The sequence below is a fragment of the Coloeus monedula genome (assembly GCF_965178545.1).
Source record: "Coloeus monedula genome assembly, chromosome: 14".
In the NCBI taxonomy this organism is placed as follows: Eukaryota; Metazoa; Chordata; class Aves; order Passeriformes; family Corvidae; genus Coloeus; species Coloeus monedula.
In genome coordinates this window covers 17,750,705-17,776,457 of record NC_138794.1, presented here as the reverse complement: position 1 = coordinate 17,776,457, position 25,753 = coordinate 17,750,705, and the positions used below count along the sequence as shown (strand labels likewise).

The window sequence follows — 25,753 nt, the reverse complement described above, 5'->3', positions numbered from 1 at the left end:
TACATTAATAGGCTCCATTATGCTGTTACCTTTATTGCCATCAGAATCTAAAGCTGAGGTAAATTCTAGGCATAGCCTGTTTCCATTATTACCTTTATTTTGAAGGAATCATTTGTTTTCATTATCTGCAGCTACACCCTGAAGGATTTTTAAAAGGTACATATGGTATTTTCCTCCTATGAGAGCTTGGGTTTTATGCAGGGCTTTCTCCCCTCCTCCTGCCTGTTAAAAAAAAAAAAAGTTTCCACTCCACTGCTGGCATGACAGTGTAGAAAGAGTCTCACAGACAGACTGTCTCTCAAAGAAGCAAGAATCCTAAAATCCAGCAGATCCTAGTCTAAACCCCATTCTTTCCCTGCTGCATTATGAATCAGTGTACCCTGCTGCAGTTTCTTTCCCTCTGCAGTTTTCAGCTTACTCTACCTTTTTAATTTCCTCTGTAGCTCTGCCTACAGCTGGCAAACTAATCAGTGCCTGAGCAGTGCACCTCAAAATATTTGTTTATGCTGAATGTGTCTAGCTGCATTTTCTGTTTCCCATCATCTGCTGGTCATCTTAATCTCTTTCAATGTTTGGTTCATGTACTGAGCTCAAAGAACAATAATTTTATTCAGGGCAAGGAAGTGAGGCAGTAGAAAAAAACATAGTATGAGCAAGCTGTGAAAATGAGTGTTTGGCACACTTGTAGCATGAAGAGAAGCAGAGACTTTTAGCAATCACACAGGTAGGAGAGTTAGTTGTGTGGACTTACAGAAGTGTACAATTCAATTTCTTCCCACTACAGGGTCTACGTGGCTACAGACCTCTGCTGCCACAGAATATTTAATGTTGCAAACATCTGGCTTAGACTTAGACAGCTGTTGAACTTAGGTAATTTCAGCTTCGCTCCTTTTGCCTTCAGTCAATCCCTCCCATAGCCTTTGTTGCTGTGACCTACATTGTGAGCAAATGCTTTCTGATGGCATTTCAAAGGAAACTAATCTTGCACTCAGACTGAATCATGGCTGGATTCATCTGTACTCCATACTCTGTGCATATGTAAGTTTATTTCTGCCTCCATCCTGGAGCAGCAAATCCTTAATGATCTGTCCTTACACACAGGCTCACCTGCAAGGCACAACTGCCTGGAAGGAAGACTTCCAGGGCTTTTCTTTCTCCAAAAGCTAAGCTGCTGCTGGCTACAGGGACTAGAGATTTATTAATGCTATTCAATGTTTTTCAAAATTCTAATGTGCAAAGGAAGATAAAAGCTTCAATTAATAACTTCAAAAACATGCTATAAGACTAATAATGATGCTCCAGTAATTACCACATACCCTGGTTACACTGTGCTAACCAAATTCCCTATCTAATTGTACTGTCAATAGTACACCATGTGGAGAGCAGGATACTCTCAGTGTTATCCTTGGAGTGAGGCATTCTCACAGCCTCCAGAGCTCTGGAACAAATAATGAGAAAGAGTGAAAGAAAAATACAAGAAAGGCAGCTACTCAGAGAGCTCTTTTAAGTTAAAGTATGTACTGTTAGATTTCTGCATGAAAATGGTGACATTGAAATGCCCCTTTGAGAATGACGTATCAATATTAGTCTCCTGTGTCATGTACCTATACCCTATGAGGCAATTTTTTCTTTATTTCTCCAAAGTACCCTGCCCATTCCCTTCTTGTTAAAAGTGCTGAAGCATCTACTGTTACAAACCATAAACTTGTCCTTACTGTTTTCACACAGACAGTGCAATTGTCCCGTTCATGCATTATTAAAGCCTTGCTATTAAAGGGGACAGTCTGATTCAGGCCGTGCTGGGACTATTACAGTTACACAAGCACTCACTCCATAAGAGGGACTGCTCCAGAGAAAGTGCTACATTTATGGACTTGAAACATGCACTCTCACACTCCCAGGTGTGGAACAGTTTGAGTTTGCATCCCTCTGAAGCATCCTCATAGACTAAGTGCAATAGAATAGAATAGCACCTTTCCAGTCTCTTTCCAGTCCCCTACCAGGACATCACTGGGATTATCCCTGCACCCATAGACTCCTTTACCTAAGTGAAATGCTTCGTGCTGCCACTGAAGCTACAACACAGATGCAAAGGGGAATGAAATCAGCTGCAGTAATTTCTGGCACTGAGGCCCAGGGCTGATGGGCTTCCTTCCAGGGACATCTGGTCATTAACCCTCACAAAATAAGGGCTTTTAGGTCCTTTCAGTCAGGACAATGGGCTATATGCTAGGAAACGCTAACTTTGTGCAGCAGAGACTTAATCACACCTTTTGGGACTTTAAAAGCTGGTAGCTATTGATTGAGGCAAGGGTGATGAAGCGAGGTCACAGCTGCCCCCATCTTTCATATGGGGTCCATGGAGACCACACGTAGTAGCATGCAGAGCTCCCTATTGATTCAAGTGGCTTGGCAATTAAAATCCCTGTTTTCATCTTTTCAGTCATTTACCTTTCACCAGATGAAGCCAAGAGGCTCAGCCAGTTATCATGGCTGCCCAACCAAGCTGGATGCACTCAACTGTAACTCTAGATAAAGCTGAGCACAGCTCCATTTCATGCAAGTTAGAGTTGCCTGAGACACAGACGCCCCCCAACAGATGGGGCAATGTTTCCCAGACACTGGCTGAGGCCAAAAACCCAGTGAAGTGAAAATGGTGTGGCTCTGGAGAAAGGCCTTGCTGTGGAGAGAGTTGAGAGGGGAGGCACTGAAGCAAGGCTGTGTGAATGATTTCTTTTCTATGCTGCTTTAATCCGCCTCCTGTCCCTCCATCTCGCCACCGAAATTTAAGAGATGACAACCTCTGCGTAGATCATTTGAACCTCATGAAGAAGAGGAGTGTGCCTTTCTGTCCCCAGGACTATCATCCCAGGGCATTTACAAAGGCTGAAGCTTGGGAGGGCCTCAAACCATCCTAGTTCAGCACATAGCACAGTAGAATTGGGGGCAGTGGAGGGGCTCAGTCCTCCTGTGCACTCCAATAATACCAATGGTAACAACTATGGCAGAGGCACAGTCTCAGCCCACAGTCTGCTCTGGGCCTTAAAGCACACATGGACTTCCCATCAGGGAAGTGGATGCGTCTTTTCATAAATCACTTTGTTGGCTAAATAAAATAAAAGGGCATTTAATTTTCTTAGCCACAGTTTTATAAAACAATAGTCAAGAGTGCCCAGTTTATTGTGCACATGGATGACAAGCAGAATAATGCATTCAAGCTACAAAGATTCCCAGAAACAATGGAGGACTTTGCCACGTGTTGTGGAGAAAACATATCTCATGAAGGCTCATGCAGGCTGACTGCCTTCTGGCTATTCTTGCAACACTAAGCATGAGAAGACAGTAGTTATTATACCAATATAAGACAAATTATGCCCTTAAAGTCACATATACAAAAGACACTGTTGCTATTTTTATAGTTAAAAATGCAGCTGGCGCTCTCCAAACGAACTCTGAAAGAAATCCCTTATGCCTACACCAGTAGTTCCCCTGAGCAGCCTTGCACAAAGATCTCCCAGTGCCGAAGTGTGTTTGTTCTTGGACAGCACATCCTAAGCAGCTTTGAGCAAGGAACCATCTTGCTGTCAGGTGAGCAGCACTGAACACAGCTTGCAGGACTGAAACCTTAGCTAGTGGAAAAGACATGTAATACATCCTTAAATATAAGGACACCCTTGCATCCATTTTCAAGGGATAGAAGTGTGTCCTGAACAAACACCTTCTGTTCATGGCTGCAGTTCCTGACCATTCACCTTCCTGTCATTTCCTCCATTCCTGAGCCTTATTCCTAGACTCAGCCAGAAAGGATGACTCTGTTCAGGCAGGGGCAGAGGAGGAGCGAGAGCTGCTTCCTTGGCCAAAGCCAAGTTTTGGGCTGCTGATTGGCACTGGCTCTGTGTATTGCATCCTCTACCCAGTTGCTCCATGAGGTCTTCTCACATTTTATTGCCATGGATAACCCTCCAAAGTCAGTTAGTTCCTTCTATCTTCTGTGCAGCAATATTAAACTCTGGACAGTGCAGAAAGTCAGTGGACTCCACTGGGAACATCTGTCCAAACTACAGAAAGAAGACTTTATTTTAAGGGCCTTTACATATATGTGGGTAGCTATGGCAGTAAATCCTTGCAAAGCAACAATGCAATTTCATAGGAATAAGTTTAAAATTGCTGCCCAGAGTGCAGTATACCAGGGTGATTATGTGCCTCCAACACTGGTTAACTGAGAGGGAGATTCATGCCATTCTCAGCCAGTGAACATCGTGATGTTTGTAGGTTCTCATAATTTCCTTGAGTCTGATCTCATCTGTTTACGACCAGCTATGTGAACTGTTCTCTTTACCAGCTGGATGTTACTGGGCTGCCATCAGATGCTTGTGCTGTGCCCAAGACAAAGAGTGGTGGCCCCCCGCCATCCCCACGGGCTGCCTCTGCCTCCAGCCACCCAGCTGTGACGGCTGCTGCCTGCGAGAGGAATGCTGGGACTGTGGCACTGTTGAATTGGCTCCAGAAACTTAACAGTTAACTCCTGCCTTGCTTATAGAGAAATGAATTTTAAATTCTTATGCCAATGTCTTCTTCTTCAAGATACCAACTTTTTCTCCTCAATTTCCCTCTGTATTTACTTAGCGTTATTAGATGATGAAATTTGGCTATTGGGTACCCTAATTATTGCAGCATCCAAATGACGGGCTTCAGGCAAAATTATAATTACTTATTCAAAAGTATTCACAAAACAAACATATCCTGAATAAATTCAGGCTTAATTTAACAGGCCACTGCACTTATTACAAGCATTTAGCACATGCAATTGTTTAAACTTAGCACAGAGCAACTGACTCTTTTAAAAAATATCCGGGTCAGGAGTAGAAGTAATCATAATTTGCCCTAACAAGAGCAAATGTCAAACAGTTTAGGGAGCTATACAGCAATTTGTTCAAATACATGTAAGTTATAAAAGCCTACAAAGAAGCTCTACCCAGGCTTTTAATTATGACAAAGTATCCAAACCCTTCCTTAAATTTTGTTTCTCAGCCAAAATCAAGAAGGAAAAAAGTGATAGAAAAAGCTATACATTTCCTTTCTCTCCTTCTCCTCCCTACCTTGGAACAGATTCAGGGCCTTATGCTGAGATCCCTCTACACTTCCAAGTATTATATTTGAGACTTTAAAGACTTTCATATACAATGCAGAGTGTTCCCCACAGACATACTAACACACTAAGTACTATCTATGGCGAGAGGGGAAAGAGCTATTTGTGTTCATATGAAAAATCTCATGTGCTACAATGTCAATGCCTACAGTAAAATCAAAAAGCTTTGGGAAAATAATGGAATGGTTCATTTCATAGAACATTCACCCTACCTGCAGGAGAGTACTGTATTCCTTCTATCACTAAAACTGTGTCACCCATACATCTTTCATTGTATTTCAGCCCGGTTTCCCAAGACTGGGGGGAGGTCTTTCAGTCATGCCATATCTCTATCTTTCAGTCAGGTAGAAGTGAATAACTTTTGAACAAAATGGGTCACTTTTTAATAAACTGAAAGAAAAGCAAGAGAGCATTGTGTTCATCTTTATCTAGGGCTGCTAGAGCTGTGTGAAAACCAGGTCCTGTGACATGATGGCTATTTCACACACAGACAAACACACATTACACCTCTCTTGCCTCCTTCTTCCCTTTCTTGAAAACACAGTTTTGTGTCCATACTGCTTGGGACCCTGACTATGACGTCAGGAGAAACATTGCAAGGTGTCCCCCATCCCAAATCCTGGAGTATATTCTTAGGTATTTTTCCAGCAGGATGAAATGTTTGCAGTAAATCAGTGAATTAACTAATTCTCCTGTTACTTAAACAATAGCAAGGAAGACCTGAAAATGGTCCTTTTACAGGACTCTGACCATTCCCATAACTGCCCTGTGACCTGTTTTGAAGATTTCTTTTGTTGCTGCAACAAAATCAACAACAGCAACATTTCTGTATAACTTGTACTAATGGAAAGCATTACAGATCCTTACTGTTTATTCTTCCTATTCATCAGGTAGTATTGATACCAAATTCATTAAAGGAATTATTAAATAAATCACACTTGAGAGAACATGATGCCAGTCAGGCCCAGATGCTTCCAATTTACTTCACTAAAATACTTCTGATTAAAACATATTACTGGTGACGTGCCTTAAAAGGAACTTGGACTTCAGGCTCCATAATAACTGCAATATGTTCGCAGTCTCTAGCCTTGCCACATGCCTAAGTTCAGTGTTAAAAACTCCTGCAAAAAGAGTTATTAGGTGCTTACTTCAGAGATGGACTTTCTCACTACAGTCATTGCTGATGTCCTGGCACACCCTATGGAGGATCATGCAAATTAATATCATTATTTAGATATTCCAGACTGACTACACATCATTATGGCATAGTGTCAATTCTACATAAACTTCCACACATGGAACATTTTAAAAATCTCCCAACTGCAGCAAGAGAAATAGAAAGCAATAGCTTCAGCAATCATCAACCTCTTAAAAGCAGCAGAATCTCAGCACTGACATGGACTATATATTAGTGCTCAAAAGATCTTTCCAAGTAACTTTGATATGCAGGCTCCCAAGAGTCTCAGGGAAGAGTCTTAGGCACTGAATTCTGGAGGAGAGCAGACCTTTACACTGACCCACTATAGCTATTCTTGTCTGCAATTCTGTAAGATCACTGCCACTCCAATTGCACCTTTATCTCCCAGCAGCAGCAGCTACTTAGACATGAAAGCTTCAGCCCTTGGAAAACTTTCTGTGAACTCATCAGACTTATGATGAAATCAGTCCCCCAGTTCCACAGGAATATCCTGTGAAGATTAATGTTGAGATACCTATCTGCAGGGCTTTTAAGAAATCCGTAGTTCAGACACTCACCTAGGCTGTCACATCCTTTCTGCTTCAGCAACTGAGCTGCCTCTCCTTGTGAGCAGCTGGTTTGTGCAGGAGGGAGCAGTGTCTGGTAGAAGGCTGTGGTATTGTCTGCTGCAGAAACCATTTCAAGCCTCACCACCTTCTTCTCTGGTTGCAGGAGTTGACCATACAGCAAATTCTAACAGCAAATCTTAATCAAGCCTGTAAAAGGGTTTAGCTGCCATGTTCCTCTTTGTTCTGAGAACATGGCAAAAGAACTGTGTGCCTGCCACAGATCATGTTGGTGGAGCATCAGGTTGTTCCACTTCTGGCATGGAAGTGCTCAGAGAGCATGTATTTTAAAAAGATTCAAAGACTCTGGATTCTGCAGCCATGTGGGGTTTGGGGCTTTCTGTCAGCAGAAATAGTTCTCTTTGCACTCAGTGTGCAAGAAGTGATCACTTGAGCTAAAGCAGCACTAGGTCTGCAGAGCACACAGCATGCAATGGGACAGCTCTGATCCACACAAAAAGAGCTTGTGGGACAGATATGTATGAACTGAACTGTTCAATGCAGTATCACATTTCTGGCTGAGAATTTTTTTCATATTTTGAGTTTCCCACAGTGGATTATTTTGAATCCTACTTCACTGTCTGATCTGTTTACTGGTTCAGATGTTTATTTTTCCTGAAGAAAAACAATAAATGTTTTATGAAAGCAGCTTAAGAATAAAGTATGGAAAATCAAAGGAAAATCCTAAAATGAACCCTTCTTGCCTTAGGGCAGAGAATATGGCCGCTGGATCCTAGTGTTCCACTCATGTGGGCAAGTCTTGTTGTTGTGAAATGTTACCCGAGTGCCAAGTTGCTGCAGATATCTGTATAACCCTTTCTTTGTCTCGCTGTAGCAGTTGGTTATTGCAGCCACAGCATGGCCTGTGCAGTGTTCAGTCCCAAGCCTGCAGGCACAGAGGCTGGCGGTCACTTGCCCAGTCAGATCCACCTCAGTTATGATGCCCTCAGGCTTTGTCCCGGGTTTACTGCTGCCTTTCCAAAAAAAGGCACAGCTCTCCTGAAGACCCAGCTTCGTGTAGATATCTTGGTTACATAGGATATCTAAAGTAGCTGTAGAAAGTTGTGTTCAGGCATAATACTGAATACTCACTTGTACTTATCCATTCAAGGACTGTTCAGGCAACAGCAAGACAAAGCCTTTATACTTCAAGGAGGAAGACTTCTCACCTTCTTAGCTGGCTGTATTCTGCTGTCTTTGTGTGGAGAAATGCTCTCAAACATAAACAGTAGCACGTAATAAACTCACAAGGAAGGTTCCCTCATGCATTCATTTATATTGTCAGAAAGTCCTTTGGCCATGAGCATTGAGCACTGCAGAGCTCAGGAGTCTGGCTTATAGGGCACAGGGACATGCAAAACTGCAGATGGGGGAGATGCTTATGCATACAGTGGTCAGTCAGCAGCCATCCAGACAGAGGTGGGCCATGTTTGTCACCAGTCAGTGCTTGGAACCACAGAGGGTTTCCAGCCCAAGTGACAAAGCGTTAGAACATAGCAGCATGAGGGGAAGCTTCTGCTTCCTCACTGATACACATAACTGTGAGCCCGGTTCTGTCCTTGGCTGATTATCTAGAGTTCCAGACAGTGTCTCTTTGACTTGAATCTGGAAGACAATATCTGTGAAATCCCTGGGGCCCTTTTCACACATCCACATGCTATCAAATAATCAACAAACCACTTACGTAATCCTAATTGCGTGCTCCATTGTTCTGGCACCTTTGCTGAGAGAAGTCCCTCCCTCCTGTGAGCAGAGAGCAGCCACCTGAAGCTTTCAGGACCCTATTCTGCTAAGCAATGATTTAACCCTCAGACACCATGAGACTTAATTTTTGTGGATGCAAACTACAGTAATTCTACTCTGCTTCCACCACCTCATCTGGAGGAGGGGGTAAGTGTGAATTCATGACTTTTTACACAAAAAGTCGATAAAACGGTCTCTGTTGGCCGCCACGGCATTATTCAACTTCCACGTTCCCAAAGGATCTTAATATCAGCAATGAAAAGAAAAGGCAGGAGACAATTGCAAGGCTTTTGGCCAGTAAATTCACTCCAAATCCTTGAGTGCCTAGATTTGAAGGCTTTTAAATCCAAGAGGACTCACAAAATGCAATTTGGCCTTTGCACTTTCAACAATGAGCCATGAAACTAACACCCTGGACCAGTTCTAGTCTCTGTTCATAGGAATTTACCCATGCACCAGTAACTTTATTATAACTTCACAAATGTCAATCAAGTGGTGAAGCTTCCACACTGAAATTATTAAAGAAAAGAACTTCTGTCATGCCAGACTGCAAATGAAGCATTGGGGAACAGCTTCAAGCCTGGAAGAAGAAAGTTCCCACTTATTCAGGGTAGCTCATATCTCCAGAGCCTGTTTTTAATCATAACTCCTACAAGCTCGTTACATAGCTCGTGCTTTACTACTTGGATAGTAGTTGCCAACTGGATGGAAACCTGACTTGGTATTTTCCAGTTGATGGGAAAGTTTTCTGAAGGATATTTGCTTGAGCAGCACAACACATTAGCTTGAGCCTTCCTAGAAATGAAACACAGAAGTTGTTGCTTCCATTAAAAGCACTCACTCTCTTTAGACAGTGTGAGGTTCATGCCAATACCTTGCTGAACCCTCACAAACTGTGTATCAGGGCTATTTTAGACACAGGTGGAAAAGGTAATTGCTAAGAGTGGCATATTTTCTTGGAATGGCAAAACAGCCCTGCTACTCACTGGCTTTGTCTCTACTACTTGCCTCCTCAACTTGTACCAGCCCCCACATCCACCACGCGCTTCTTGGAGGTGGAGGCAAAGTCTCTGTGGTGTTGATGGGCTCTTGGTGCTCTGGAACCTGACTTGTGCCAACATGCCCTGCAATACAGTGCTATTTACTGCTCAGCCTTGATGTGGCAGGACAGTTTTGTGTGCACCCCTGAGCAGCTTTGAGCTAGCTCAAAGCCTGGCACTTTTTTGTGGAGTCCCTTTGGCACAGCTGATAGCATAAGCAGATCCAGATACTCCTGATGAGGAACTTGTTTATAACAAAACACCCAACTACTTTAATTTGAATCTTAAAAGATAGAAAATAAATATAGATCCCTGTCATTCCCTCTCATGGTTTCATTCTTACTTCATTCTTCAGCTCTATCTGAACCTCAATGAACTAATTTCGGCCCCTGCCTCAATGTGGGCCAACATGCACTGTATTTGATTGATACCAATAGAACTGAGGTCTCAGAAATAGGATTTGGCTTACAGTTAGAGTGTGGAAGAACCCTCTTTTCAGCTGCAATATGGTATCTTGAGTGCTGATGGCAGAGAGAGCAAGCATGACCTGTCAGAGCAGAGGAGACAGAAAACCTTGTATGTTTCTCTCCTCTTGTGCTTCTGTAGCCACACTGCAATAAATAGAACAGCTGGCTGATTTCTTCATGGCAGTTTGACAATCCTGTCAAAGGGGATTTCTCTGCATAGCTGTGTGAGGGCTGAAGAGACAGAGTAATTTGTCATGGATGTCCCAAGATGGGTAAGTTTTGGTCCTATTTTCCTGTTCCGAATAGTGAGCACAATCCAGTGAACAGGGCATATATTCTGCTAACACTGAACCTCTTAAAAATCTTATATGATTGTGTGACATGAAGCAGAAAAATTATTCTTGCAAAGATAAAAGCTGGTCAGATAAGCTTGTGTATTGCACTAAAATAAGTAGTGCTTCTAGTCTCAATCTCCAGATACTTCGAAGGCTGAAGAACTGAAGACTATCTGGTTCATTAGTGGAATGTCTGTTCAGCTTGATTCTAATACTTGATAGTGCTGGGGCCAGAACTCTGAGCCAGAATAAATACATTAAATTTGGTGTTTCTTTCATTCTTGAACTATGGCCCTGGTTTGTGAAACACTTAGTTGCTCGAAGAATGAAATGTTGAATCACCAAAAGTGAGAGTTGTAACATGGAGGGGGAGTGAAGCCTCTTTGTCACAGGTGAGAAAGTAGAAGAAAAGCAGCATACCTCAGCTATATTTTTTTATGGCCAAAACAAGTAAAGTCTGTCAGATTCTTCTGGCTCTCTGATCATGCCTGAGGGTGCTTGGATGTGATGACAAAAAGTATTAATCATGATCACAATGTTATTTGTCCTGTAGTTACAGCTGGGTTTTGTACTTGGATAATGCATGTCTCAACAGGGAAGTTTGGGCATTCTTCAGAGATGCTGCAGGAAAGAGGAGAAAGATCTTGTCTTGTCATATCTGGTTCAGCTGAATCACAGTCCCAGCAATCACAGGATACACAAATTTTTCCTCAACAAGGAGGAAGAGAGGACAAGAGAGGGGAGAAAGGAGGAGAGAGGATACAGAAAGAAGGAAAGAAGCAGAGCTCTGGGTTCGAGAGAACAGCTCTGTGAAAGGCCTTGCCATCCACTTGCTCTCCATCCCTTTGTGTTGCCCTAGGAGGTGTTCCCTGACAGCACAGGACCTGCCAATGGCAGGGAAACTACACACTGACTTCAGCAGAGGGTAAAAAGTGTTTCAGTCCTAACCAAAGCACTGCTGGGTTTTCAATTAAAAACACCCCCAAACGGCTGTGAGTTATGCCCACTAAGTTTAATAACTGAGGAGAACATAGCAAGTGACAACTACAAAATACAAAGCAGACATGAAAATTGATGGCATAAAAAAGTGGAAAGGAATAGTGTCTGAAATGAAAAATGAAAGCAAAATACACTTAACAGAGGATCTGGGTTCAGATATAACACACACAGTCACATACAACACCACGTTAGTAACAGCACACACAGATACTCGTTATACTGGGGGTTTTCACAGTTCTCCGCTTCATCCCAGATGACAAGTAAATCGATGTTTTTACTCTCTTACATAAATTCTTGTGCACACAACATCATCAGCACCAAAGGTCTGGAAAAGAAATAAAAATCAATCAGAAGAGGTAGAACCAGCAAACATTTAACACCACTTCAAAGTGTTATTTTTACTAAAGTAATTGGTTCTACAGCAGAAATATTTTTTCTTCTGTCTTTTGACAGATGAGAGTAAAGAAAGAAGACATTTAGAAAGAGGACTGCAACGTAAATGACCTGTTTCTCAAGGCAGGATGGATTTCGTCAGAATGATAAATGATGCATAGATTCTCTTTTTCTGTAGTTTCTTGGCATGAATTGATAAATAAACATGAGAAAAGAAAGTGAATTTGGAATGTACTGTTGTTATATTTAGAAAGAGTTGCAGCACTTTGAACTAGAAATGCTGAGGGTGGAATTCTGATGGCATGTTCCAAAGGTATTCTTTGATATTTGCAGATATAAATCCAAGCAGGCAAATGAAGTCAGTGGAGGAAAGAGGAAGACCAGGAGAATGTATGCCTATAAACAAAATGCTGCTGCAAGCTGCTGACACCCCATGCTGGCATACCAAATCCTCTCTTCTGGGCTGGGCTGTGGGCAGTGTCAATGATAACCTTCCTTCAGGACACTGTGACCTTAACCAGTGAGTTTGTTAACGATGATAAGGATCTGTAATGCCGTACAGATTATCAGGACATGTAGGCAGGACAATGGTTGTGGCAGCTGTCTGAGAAAGCCAAAGGGTTTGCATGTAATTTCAGGTCTGGCAGGCTAAAATTTAAGCAATTAAACAGGAAGGAAACAATGGGGGCAAGAGTGAGGAAATAGAGACTGCAAGAAACTTCATGTTCAGCTACCCTGACAGACAGTTTTGCGCTCAGCACTAACAAGCTCTGAGGTGGGATGTCTGGTTGTGGTCACTGCCAAGGTCTCACTGAAAAGCACACATTAAGAGCTACCCCAGTGTGTTATGAAAATTCAGCTGGGCTATTTGTTTTAATGCTTTCTACACCTGTTTTGGCCGACACTTTGGAAGGACTTGGCTTTAAAACTGACTGGCTTAAATTTTGTTCTCTTTGTTGGGGTGACAAGTCTGTTAGTATTTTGGATATACAGACTTTGGTTTTATGCATATCAATATCACATCAGTGCTTAATACATATTTTTAGCTTATACATTAATACATCTGAAAATTAACATTAAAGGACGTGGATAGTTCTCTACTGTCCATAGCACCAGCTGTAAATACCCTTATTATGGCTTCCTTCAACATTTCCAAAGTATCCACAAAGGCAAAATTATGTCAGCAGGAGCTTTGCCAGAGAAAGGAAGTAAGAGTCAAGACATCCAGGGCTCAAGGTTGTCTGTGGAGACTGTAAGGTCCCTGTGACAGTGATTGTCTTTCACATTCAGGCACTGCTAAGCACAGTGAGGTTTGGGTCCCCTGCTGCTATTTCAGCACAAATCATAAACAGTAGTAAAACAGTCCCTGTATAGTGTTCTTCCAGAGCTGGCACAGCCCCAGTCTGACAGTTGGAGCTGCACAGCCATGCAGCCACATCTTGTGATGTGAGTGGGTGCCACATCAGCCAATTCTAATGAGAAAGACTGCAGCAGCTGTTTGCCAAAACTCATGCAACCTCCCTGATAAATTTATGTCTGTTCTTTCAGGCAAGTTGAGAGAGAAACTCCTTCCCCTAAAGCTGTGCAACAGCAGTTATTCTCAAAACAGATGAGCAGTTGTATTGAGAAGGAACACTACAGGGAAGAGTAGATTGAAATAGATGTGATTCATACTTCAAGGGAGCCACTGTAGATCTGAACGTCTAAAATTGCTGTGTCCAGTTCTAAGACAGTGCTCCTGGGCAGAGCTTGCTCCTAAGACATCAGTGTAGTCTGACTGGCAGCTTCCTTGGAAGATTCATAGGTGGGAGTGTGGAAATAAAGATAAAAATTTGTGGAGGAAGAAAAAAGACATAGGACTTTCTGGGAAAGCTCAGTAGTATGGGTGAGTACCAGCACTGGAGACTGACCGCTGTGCACTCAAGAGAGTCACAGCTCAGCCTGCTTGTGACACAGGTCACAGGCTCCTCATTTTGTACTTCCAACATCCAGCTCCAGATAGACTTCTGGACTTTTGAAAATTTCAGGCAAAGGACTGCATTCAAGTTACTCTAGACAAAAATCAAGTGCAGAAAACATGGACATAGTCAGGGAACCCCCCCAAAAAAAAAAAACCAACCAAAAAATCAATTGCTACACACAAGGACTCTGCAACACAGCAGTCCCACAGTCTGGAAAACCACTATAATTTAACACAAAAATGTCTTTAAATCTAGATTGTAAAGAGATAGAAATCATGCAAAGCACAATTACAATTATTCTGGAGCACCATGTAACCACTGGGCACTTCTCAAACAACCAAGACATCCTTTCCTTGAAGACTCAGCTTAGGTTATGTGGCCTCTGTCCTGTTTCAGGAATAAGCTGCATTTTTTAGCACTTAGATTTCATACCTTATACACATTCAGATGATTAACAATATAATTGAAGCACATAAATAAAGAGCTTTATTGTCACAGTTATGCACACGACTTACACAAAAGGTGTTTCCCTATCTTATTGCAACTTACTATCATTGTTGATAAAACTCCAGTCAGTGTTGCTAAAGAAAGCAAAGAGGAACATGTTCAAACTTGTTGCATTCTTTTTCTTGTGGTAACTCACAGAAATGTCTAATGTACAGCTGGGCCCAGGGTCAGGAGAGGATCCAAGTTAAAAGGCTGTTATTCCCCTTTCCTTCACACTTAAATCCTTGTATTCGGTGGTAGGATAAAGCAGTTTAGCATCTATGGTTCTAATTCTAGACTCAAAAGAAGTGATAGTTCCTGTTACAATAAGCAGACTTTAAAGATTTCCATGACCCGAAGCAGTCAAACTTCCATGAAAGACAGTGGGCAATCCTGGCTATTTGGTGGTGAAGTTCCATCAGAGCAACTAAAAAAAAGAGCAATGCTACCAAACTGTAATTCAGATGTAATGAGAAGATGCAGGATTTTCAAACACCACCTTCTCATCAGCTTGGCAAGGTTCCACTTATCTGACAAAATGCTACAAGGCAAGGCTGCTATCTAAATCTAAAATAGGATTTTAAATGTGCAATGACTGCAAACTACGGAATTGTTGTCTTCACTTAGCTTGTCATAATCTGTAGCTAAGAGTCCAAAAGCACACTGCAAACAAAGCCCTGTGCAGGGGGATAATCCAATAAAATGACCTCTCTCAGTTCACTCAAAATCTGATGACCACTGACATCATGAGAGATTAAAAGAGAATTACAGGGCAGTAATATATTTCTGTAGAAGCAAATCTGCTTTTTGAAGGTCTTCTTTATAAACATTTGCTGAGGAGCCTTTGTGGTAAGTGGAGCACACAGTATAATTAAGAAGAGTGTCTTTGAAAAAATCACCTGGGAAAGATCACTTCTGTCAGTGTGTGCAAAAATCCCTTTATCTGCTCATGACTGTTCAAAATGCAGAGGCAACTTACAAAAGGAAGACAGAATCCATCAGCAAACTGATGGAGAAAAGAAGGTATTACTTAAATGAATCCTCAGAAAAGGCTTTGTCCATGAGCAAACTTCCATGTTATCTAGAATAAAGCTATAAATCTTCACAACAAAGACATGTTGCCTATTTCCATTCTCCTCCCGACTCCCATAATATTTTAGGAAAGAGGTTGATCCTTATGAGGCCATAGTCACTGAACGTGCAGTCCCCACTTTATAATAGCAAATAACCCAATACACAACCTCACTTTCCTCAGGATATCAATTGACAGGACCATGCAAAATTAGGTTATTTCTCAAGGACCCTAAATGTCAGTATTTGTGGTTGAGCACTGCTGTATTATACAGTTTCCTCAAAGTCATGCAGCAAATGAATGACAGAGATCTGAGACAATGGTATCTCCCAGTTATAGTTGAAAGCCAGTGCACAGAGGACATCTAAGCTACAAGTGATATTACAAAAGGCTATGTTCAGGATTGGGTGCAACCAAAATGCAAATGGCTTTGGCTTCTTTCTCTGTTTGGGATGTAATCCAGACTAGGCTGTAGTAGTGAGCAGGGGCTGTAGATCCCTAAGCCCCCTTGTAAATCTGCTCATGGCAAAGAATAAATTAAAGCATTAGGCCCATGCAACACACACACATACATTATTACAGGCTCCTGAACTTCTATCAAGGCTGCTCTAATGACGATAGCGCAACCCCCTCATTCTGAGCTTGATATGAGTAGACCCTCCTTTTGATAACTGATTTAATATAAGACCACTCTCCAAAAGTTAAAGAGAAGTTAAACACTTAGGTAGTTTAACACTGTTCGATACAAGGCTTAGGCACGTAGGCACATCACACATTTCAGCATTCCACTGCAAAATCTCTTTCCAAATCTGCATTGACCCTTCTCATCTACTATGTTTAATTTTAGGAGTCAGCAAAATCATTTTAAAAATGTTCACTCGCTCATCTAGGCACCATAGTTCACCAGTTTTAATCAACTACAGCATGATTTTTCTGAGGAGGGAATGAAGAATAGAAACCATGCTTGAATCCTCACCAATGTTCTGATCTTTGACCCCTGCTAAGATTGATTCTGGGAACCCCTGTGTGATACATGAACTGTGTAAAATGTGGTCAGAGGCTGTTTTTAAAGCCCCTCTTTAGTAATCATCCACATTAACGTTTGTGTGTTATAGATTAAACTTAAATCTATAGAGGCATGAGCAGTCGTGAAAGCAGCAACGTGCCCAAAGTTTGCATATAAATGTGTCTCATTTGAATAGCCAATATTTGTAAGCAGCATCCTTTAACTTTGCAAAGAGCAGACCTTTTGTTCTTTTGACTTACATAAGTGACTGATAGCTCATTAATGTCCCTGACAAAAACACACAGCAACAACAAAAACATTATGAGTAGAATAAAGGGAAGAAAAGCCACTTAATGCCAGATCATAATTTCCAGACAAGCAAAGGAAATACATATTTTTGTGTTATATTCTGATCTTGATTGCTCAAATGCTAACCCAAGTATAGTTATGAATGTAGAGTTGTAAATATAGATATTCTGACTCTCTGTATGCATTACAATCCTAAAGTACAATATAAAGATACAGTCAAGACAAATAAATGTGGACTTTAGTGGGGAACTACCCTTTCCACCCTCTCTTGCTTGCACATTCCATGTAATTTTTATCTACATTGTTCAGTAATTCTAAAAATGCAGCACTCAAATCCCAGCAAGTGCATCAGATGAGATTAAACAGCTCTGATAAAAGAAGTTCCAATGCTCTAGTTTTAGATCAAAGATCTAGTTTTCAGACCATCTTTTTTCCAAAGCAGAACTTGATCCTCCTTCCCTTCCTTAGCTGAAAGAACTCTTTTTCTAACAGGATTTAGACCTACATCTGTCATTGTATGAGCCAAATATTTATTTACTAATAAGAGCAATTTCATTCTCCATGCTGCAAGGAGCTAAGGAGAACTGAAGGCAACTGAAGGTAAAGAAAACCTTTGGTAACTAAATAGTGTGTTCTCAGCATCTGTGTACCAGAGGACATGATGTGAATTGGAAGACCATCATTTTACTCCAAGGAAATATCTTTGAAGAACATAAGGAATTCTTCTGCCAGGATGGAAGAAAGATTGATAATTAAACAGTAATATGGTTTCTATTTTAGCTCTGTGGTAGTCATGGCAATTAAACACTGATTTTTTTTTTATTATATGGCATAATAAATGCATTTTATTTAATATGCTGTGTTGGAGAGAAAAATATATCCTTACACTAGGAAAATATCATAAACAAATGGGTCCCCGAAGTAATGCAGCATATTAGATCAAAATTATGTGGCAAAGCTCCAACATTTATGCAGCCAGTACTAACAGAGTAAAATTAATTCCTTACCCCCTGCCTGTTACCCCAAGCCTTTCTTCAATTCATGCCTCAGTCTAACACAGTTTAGATTCTTTCTTGCAACTTCTTTCAAACAGGGTATGACGTTTCTTGATTTCTTCTGAAAATGCTTGTAATAGCAAATAAGGAGTCTCAAGACTTCTTGAAAGATCTTTGGATAGAGAAACAGAAGCAGAGCCTTACTGAAGCACATCAGAGAGAGCAAAGGAACAGAAAACATTTCTTAGGTAGGTAGGGAGATTTGAGAAGTGTGAAGATGGGAATTTTGAAATATTTGAAGCAATATGGGCAGCAAAACTGAATGAGAATGAATTTCAGGTCCTAAAGATCCCTAAGAAAGCTCTGAGGGTGGAAGAAGAAAGAAAGGAGAAGATAAACATCTCTTTTTCTTTTCTTCATTGTGATCTTGGTTTTGAAGAAGTAAGATGTAAGTGGGGGTTTGCAGACTCAGATCCAAGGAAATTTGCCAAGCATAAAATAAAATAATCTAAGTTGAATCTTTGTTCACTGGAGTGATGAAAAACTCAAACACAGTGGAGAGGCAAGAGATCAAAAGAGTCTTCTCACTAAGGGATCTTATTCCTACCTTGTTCCCTTTTATAGCTGCTGAGCACACCTCAGCCAATCCCTTCAAATAGTTTAGCTTCTAAAGACCAGTTGTCTGTAGGAATGTTCCAGGGCTTTAAAATTAGGGACCACAGACAAGAAAATGTAGCTTATCCCCTTCTGTCTCTCTCCAAACTGTAGAACCTTTCGTTGCCTCCCAGAAGGGTTAATTTTGGCCATATCAACTTCTACAAAGGACCAGAGATCTCACACCACCATTACTCCCAGAAACACCTCATTGCTGAGATTTTGGCTGTCAGATAGTGAACCCATGTATTTCAAAGATCTGTACATTCAGTCTCATCAAATGTCAAGAGGGCTTGAAAATACTTGTCCTGAGGACCAGCTATTGTCATAATACTTAATAAAGCAAAAGAGGCCACTATGCTCAAAAAAAGAGGTAGGAGAATGAAACTGTCGATCATATTGAATAGTAAAAAACCCAGAGAGAATGATCCCAATGGATCACTCAGAAACAAATACCATATTTTCATAATGGCCACAGTAAAATCACACATTGCAACCAATGAACGTAATTCCAGCTTGCCACAGACGGGAAGGGGATCAGTGTGGGGAAATGGAAACCAGAAGAGAATTAACAAGGCCTTTGCATATAAGTCAGGATCATTTGAGATAAGAGTAGGGAGATGAGATCATTGTAACATCAGGTGCTGGAATGCTAGCAAAACATGCCATGCTGGTTTTCTTAGTTTAGGAGGGAAATTGATAAATTGGACAGGGTTAAAAAAGCACTCAAATAATGGTTCAGTGAAAGCTTTCTTTACATTGAAAGGCTCAAGGTCTTCCAGTGGTTTAGCTTAACAACCAGAAAGTTCTTCTAAGAGGTGGCTTGATCAGTGGTGTTAAGAGAAGTATTTGCAATAACAAATTTTAGGCATATTATTTAGGTTCTTTTATACACAATATGTAATGACTGGAAGTCGAATCTACACATACAATTAAAAGTAATGTGTGTATTTTAATGGCAAGGAAATTAACCACTAAATCGACTTACCAAAAGTTCTGAGTTCCTACAAATGGAAATATTTTAATAAGAAGTGAGTTGTTCTAATTTATATCCTATTTGGAAAAATAATTAATCCAATAAAGTTCAACAGGCTGTATTAAACAAGAAAAAAGGTTAGATGGCTTTAAATCTTTGAATCACTCTGGTTTCTTATCCAGCTTCATTATTCTTCCCCAGCAGGGCAAGTTCACATTGCTGCTTGCAGGAGGCAATTGTATTATGAGCAGCTTTCTTGCTTTGCTCGGAGCAGTGCACTTTATTTAACAGCTGCCTCATTAGCTTGTTGCTTAAATAATAAACTACAGAAATGTATTGTTAGAAAGCTGGAAAAGTTATAGTTGAGAATACATTTTGTACACTGCATTACATATAAAGATGCAAAGCATAGATCAAAGTACTTTGCCTCCTATAGTTTTGTGATAATATAAAGAATTCCAGTGGTTGAGTCAAAAGAAATTATGCAGCAGTGGAGTATTCATTCATTAGAAACCAGTGTGATTTCACTAACAGCATACATGTCCTCATAAGGGGTGGGTGAACAGTTCCAAGATGTCTGGAATAACATTAACACTTTAAAAGCTTTTTGTTTATACTTGGTTAGGTTTGGGTCCTGTTTCTGTTTCAGATGCAATCTTAAAAACAGAACTCCATCTGCTTTAGAGAAACACTGGGGACACTGTTAGTTTTTTAAAGTGCAGAGGTTTAGTTAGTGTGACAGTTCAAAATAAAACCTCCCTGCTTTGATGTTTTCTTACCCTCCACTCCAGGAGCCTGTCTTCCATGCCCAAACTGATGAGGCATAACAGTCTAATCAACTATTTATCTGGAATTCACTAGTAAGAACATGTGCAATGAAATGACTCTGAACTTGAGCTGAACTGTGCTACTGTGTCTTTACTCAGGTCTGGATACTGGTAAATTAATGTGGAGTGACTACTGAGGAAAGACTCAGTGAAGAGAACTCTAACAGAAGTAAGTACAATCTAAATAAATAAGCCGTGCATGATTGATGGCGGGCACGGCGAGGCAGTTGCAGAGATGCTGCTCAGAATGCCCACAGTTACCCTGCTGCCAGCTGGAAGGTCACACACAACTGGGGGGATGCTGGCTGACAGCAAATGTGCAAATCTCTGTATTTCTAAGAAACTCATGAAGACAATTCTGAATCTGACTCGGAGATGATCAGGGAATTGGGGAAGGTGGCAGAGATAGGGGAGGAAATTACATCTTTTTCATAAACAGGAGAGATTAAAGCGTATCTTTTAGGAGAGATTAATGCATATCTTTCCTGCTATATACCATGTGACCATGGATAAGAAACAATATTATGCACATGCCTAAAAAACAAGATTCTCCAGGAATGAGATGCCTTAATCTCACTTTCACCAGAGAAAATCTGCAATAAATCAAGCAAATTCTTTCATGATGTTGTGAATTTCCAGAGTAGAAGTGGCCCATTTGTGATTATTCTACCATACACGTATGGTAAAAGTTTTAACAATCAAATGCAAGTCAGAACGTGCATACATCTCCATTTGTTCTTAAAATAATAACAAGAATGGAAAAAAGCAATATATTAAATGTAAGGTAGAGGATTATGAAAATGGTAGTCTTCCAGATGAATTTAAGTAAGGAAAAATAATAACTCATGCTACATGGTAACAAAGAAACCTGTTAATATGGTGCATGTATTGAGTGGGTTCAAAGTTCTTACCAAAATCAGCTCATCATTAGCTAGTTCTCGAGTCCAGTATGTTTTGGGACCATCTCCCTCAATAAGAGTTTGTTTGCAATAGATCTTGTTTTCATTCTCCCAAGTGGCCAAACTCTGCAGGCAAGAAAACCATTAGGAAATACATTAATTATAGTCCCCAGCAGCATGAGACAGAAACAACAATGAGCAATAGTGAGAATAATTGCTCCACTAAAGGAACAACACAGAGATAGATAAAGGCAAAGGAAAAAAGTCATCAGTGGAAAGTGGTGAAATAAAAATTAAGGTGTGATGGGGCATTTTGGAAAGAGGTATATATTAATAACAAAGTAATTGCAAATGTTTTAGTCTCCATCAAATGCTTGATGTTGAAGAGTGTAATTTAGGAACATGCTAATGTAGTGCTTACATTCCCAAGCATCTTTGTAGACATATGATTTGTTCTGACATGTTATTTATCACTACAAAGTCCCCTTAGAGTAAGAGCATAAACAATTCTATATATCATGTTGTGGTCATAAATAATGCAGTATTTGTCACTTACAATCTTTCCTGCTCTATGGCACCATGCCAAGTTAACTGTGTATTAAACATATTGAGCTAACAAACTAGAATAAATCACAGCCAAATTAAAGAAATGTTGTCAGAATTCAAGTGTTTGTGGCATTACTTTTTAAAGGTTGTGAGTCTGGAGATTGAAATACCCTTGGACATTTTTCAAAGTGTTTGAATAATGAATATGAAATCACTGAAAAGTAAAAGAACCCAAAACTACAGGATTTTGTTTAACTTTCACAAACAGGCAAGCCCTGACTCTGTTGCTTTTCACTCTAGCACTGAACTATTACTCCACAGTGCAATGGAACAGCTGTGCAGAAGTATGCCCTATAATGAATGTTCAAGTAATTGCTTTATAATGACACAGGGGAGACATTTATTAGTCTGTGATTATATACATGTACATATACATACACATATACATATACATACACATATACATATACATATGCATGCATGTGTATGCATATGTATGTCTAAATTCAAGTTAACACTTTCCAGACTTTCCAAGGGAAAAAACCCCTTTACTTTGATTTAAAATTAGCTGTTTACTTTTAAAATATTTTTCAAAACAATAGATAAGCCAACAAGCCAGCTCAAATGGCAGTTGTAGAAGCTGTGTCTTGAAGTACAACGACATATGATTCCCTCTTTGTCTGCATGAACAACGTATCAAATTAGTTGGCAGTACAAAACCCTCCACCCCATAAAGTATATCAAAATCTATCACCAGTCAGCAGTTTTGCCAGATACTGGAAATTACATTCTGGAGTATTATTTTATTATCTGTCAGTTTCTGCTCTGTGGCCACATCTTGGTTATATACACACAGCAGTACAACTTATTCCTGAGAGTGGACTATAAATAATTTCACAACATATGGAAAAAATTTACTACTTCACAAAACCCATTTCTTTCAGGTTTTTCCAACTTTCATAGCTTACAGCCATAATTATTGTTTTTCCATCTGTAGCAATAAATCCTTCTCTAGAAAGCGGGTCACATTTATTGTATATGCATTATGTATGAAGACACTACAATACTACTTTTGCCGAACAGGATAAATTAACAAAGCCAGCAGCATTTCCTGAACAAACCGTTAAATATATGATAACTCATCCTAGAGAGCAAGTGGATGTTCTAAATATTCACTGACTCCCAGAATCTGCTTCCTTTTTCATAAATTTATGTTGACAGCAATTGCACTGAAGACAGTAAGTTCTGAATTTTTAGTGATGCAAACAGTCTCAAAAGCTGACCAAAGAATTAGGAGAGATTATATTTTGGAAAGTAGATTATTTCATCAGCATTGGATACTTTTAAAACGTGATCCTCATTTGAGACTACATTCTGATACTCTTTCTTTGTACTTCTTTTATAAGAATTTTATATATACTCATATGTTTTAAAATAAGCGTGAGAGTAATGTGCTCAAAGAAAGCATAACTAACCCATGCCTTCAATAATGCTTTTCAAAAGGCAGCTATGACCACAGCCCAGTTCCCCAAACCTCAGATCCCACATATCTACACCAGCAAGAACCTGGTGTCAGAGGCTGCCGAGTTACATCCCCCTCCATGGCCACAGAAGTGGTTACAAAGGTAGAGGAGCAGGGTCTCACATGCAGAATCAAGCCCAAAACACTCCAGTGAATGCCCTCTAATGCACTTCTGCTCAAGGAGATGGTATAATACCAGCTGAAAGCCTGCCTTATACTGTTAAAGAGCTATCTGATCAGTGAACTGGACACATGCACTTGCAAGGGTGTGAAAGAGGATTTCAGCCCCAAGCTGCCAACTGTCTGTGGTCCTGCTTGAGAACTCATCTGATTCAATCTAGGACAAAAGCTATGTCAGATTTGTGCACTAAATCCTGACTCTTGAGGTCTCTCTCGCTCCACCATTTCCCATCATTTCCCTCTGTCAGGGACAGAGGCTGGGGAGAGTTTTCACTGCAGCTGAGGTCTTCAGGGGAGAGAAAAGCAAAAAGAGCAGAACTAAACCCTGCCAAGCTGGCAACCAGGTATTTGAACTCCGCTTTTGGGACCTGTCATGTGCTGTTGCCTTCGGATTTCAGTTTTATCCTGCAAGAGGGACAAGAAAAGTGGTGACCATCAAGAACCCCCTTCTTCTGGCAAGAAGAGGGTGGAGGGCAGCAATGCCACTGTCTGGGGACACGAGCAGCAGATGTGTCTGTCCAGTCTAAAAAGAACTTGGTCACGCACACACACACACACACACGCCCCAGCTCTCCTCCTACCCTGCACTTTCGTCCATCCACCGTCTCCTCCTCAAAGCTCTCCCCGATTTTGAAGTTGATCTCAGTGGTACGGACAGTGGTGGAAGTTTTGATGTAGAACTGGTCCCCGTCCTGGCGGATCTCCACATGGGGTTTGGAGGCAGCTGCCACCGCCACTTTCCTGAGCATGGCATTGACACCTGGGCGAAGCGGGGAGGAAACAGAGCTTGAAGTCGCCAGAGGTACCCTGGGCTGACCTCGTCCAGCATCACGCAGATCGGGGAGCGGGCCGAGAGGCCGGGGCACCGCGCGTAGCCCTACTGCACAGCTGCGGCGCTCGGGAGCTGCGGCGCTCCGGCAGGCTCCGCACGGCCGGCACACGCGGGCTCTCTCAGACATCCCCGCGGGAGAGCGCCGGGCCAGCCGCAGCCCGGCTCCCCGGAGCAGGACTGCCGGCGCTCGCAGGTGAGGCGGGGACCGTGCCGTGCCTTGACCGCCCCTCCCCGGTTACGGCTCTCAGCCATCGCCCGCACCGGCAGGAGCTTCTCCTGCCCGCGGCTGACGCACGGAGCTCTCCCGGGAGACACCGGGCACCGGAGCGCGGCTGCAGCTGCCACTCCGTGTCCCCTCCCGCGGGACACAGCCCGTTGCCCGGCTCCCCCGCGCCTCACCCAGTGCCTTGAGTAGCTCGTCGAAATTCTCGCTGCTCCTCATCTTCCAAGTGCCGGCGAAGTTGGGCATGGCGAGGCGGGCGCTGCGGAGGGCGGCGGGGACGCGGCGCTGCTGCTCGCTCTCCGGCTCAGGCACCTTGTGAGTGGGGCGGACCGCGGCGGCAGCGCCAGGGAGAGCGGGGCACACCCACCCGGCCCCCCACCCCTTCCCCCGGGCCAGCACCACGCCGCTAGACAGCCGGCCCCCTCCCAGTCATGGCCATCCATCCATCCATCCATCCATCCATCCATCCATCCATCCTGCCCTCTCCATCCATCACTTCTTGCCACCTGCCTTGCAGCCTCCACAGCTGCCTTCTGGGGCTGCCCAAGAATGAGAGCCCGATTGTCACTTGTCCCACAAATGAGGCAGACAGTGAGGACTTGATGAAAAGCCCCAGCGGCAGGCAGAGAAGGCAGAGGGCAATCCAACCAGGCGCACTCTCTCCAGGCTCACTCCGCGTTGATCCCACCACGGCAGGGCCGAGGCACAGCAGCCCATTACAGCTCAGCCCCGGTCTCCTCGCAGGCACGGCTCTCCCAGCTGCCAACCTACCCCCAACACGGCTCACTGGGACAGCTAGCAGGTCTAAGGGGTGCCAGGGAGCACAGGCCTTTCTGGGATAGGGAACTGTTGTGAGGAAGTTGTCACGGCCCCTGAGCCGAGTCTCCCCTTTGAGAAGGGTGAAGGACAAAGGGATGCACGATGCCTACAGCATTCGCCGGCCACAGCCACGCATTCCCTCAGTGCTCTGTGGCACTGTTGGCAGCAGGAGGATGTAGGTGCAGAACTGGCATCAGAAAGAGCAGTGCCAATGGCGGTCACAAGCTTTTATGGAGAAACACAGCAAGCTATTTCACACTCACTTAAATTAACACCAGTGTGCTAAAGATTTGAGTGCTGTTCTGAGCCTCTCACAATTTCCTGACCATTTTCATTGTCTTTGCTTTGAATCCCTCAGTTTCAGGTCAAAGATGCCAGATTAAAGTTCCTTATTGCAGCTGATTTATCCACATGATAAAGTGGAACAGAATTTGACAGGTTAAGGTGCATGGAGTTTTTCTGCTGCTGTTGTGCATAAGGAAATACTCAAAACATTCAGAGGCCTGTGATTTCCCAC

The 25,753-nt window shown here is 42.0% G+C and overlaps 1 protein-coding gene across 1 annotated transcript; it reads right to left on the bottom strand.

Moving 5' to 3' along the window:
• Positions 1–11,810: 11,810 nt before the first annotated feature.
• CRABP1 (cellular retinoic acid binding protein 1) lies at positions 11,811–24,663 on the bottom strand (the record flags this gene model as incomplete). The annotated part of the gene is made up of 4 exons (XM_082291107.1): positions 11,811–11,861; positions 21,127–21,240; positions 23,944–24,122; positions 24,594–24,663. The coding sequence occupies 4 exons, from the start codon at positions 24,661–24,663 to the stop codon at positions 11,811–11,813; spliced, it is 414 nt and encodes a 137-aa protein (XP_082147233.1).
• Between the last annotated feature and the right edge of the window lie 1,090 nt (positions 24,664–25,753).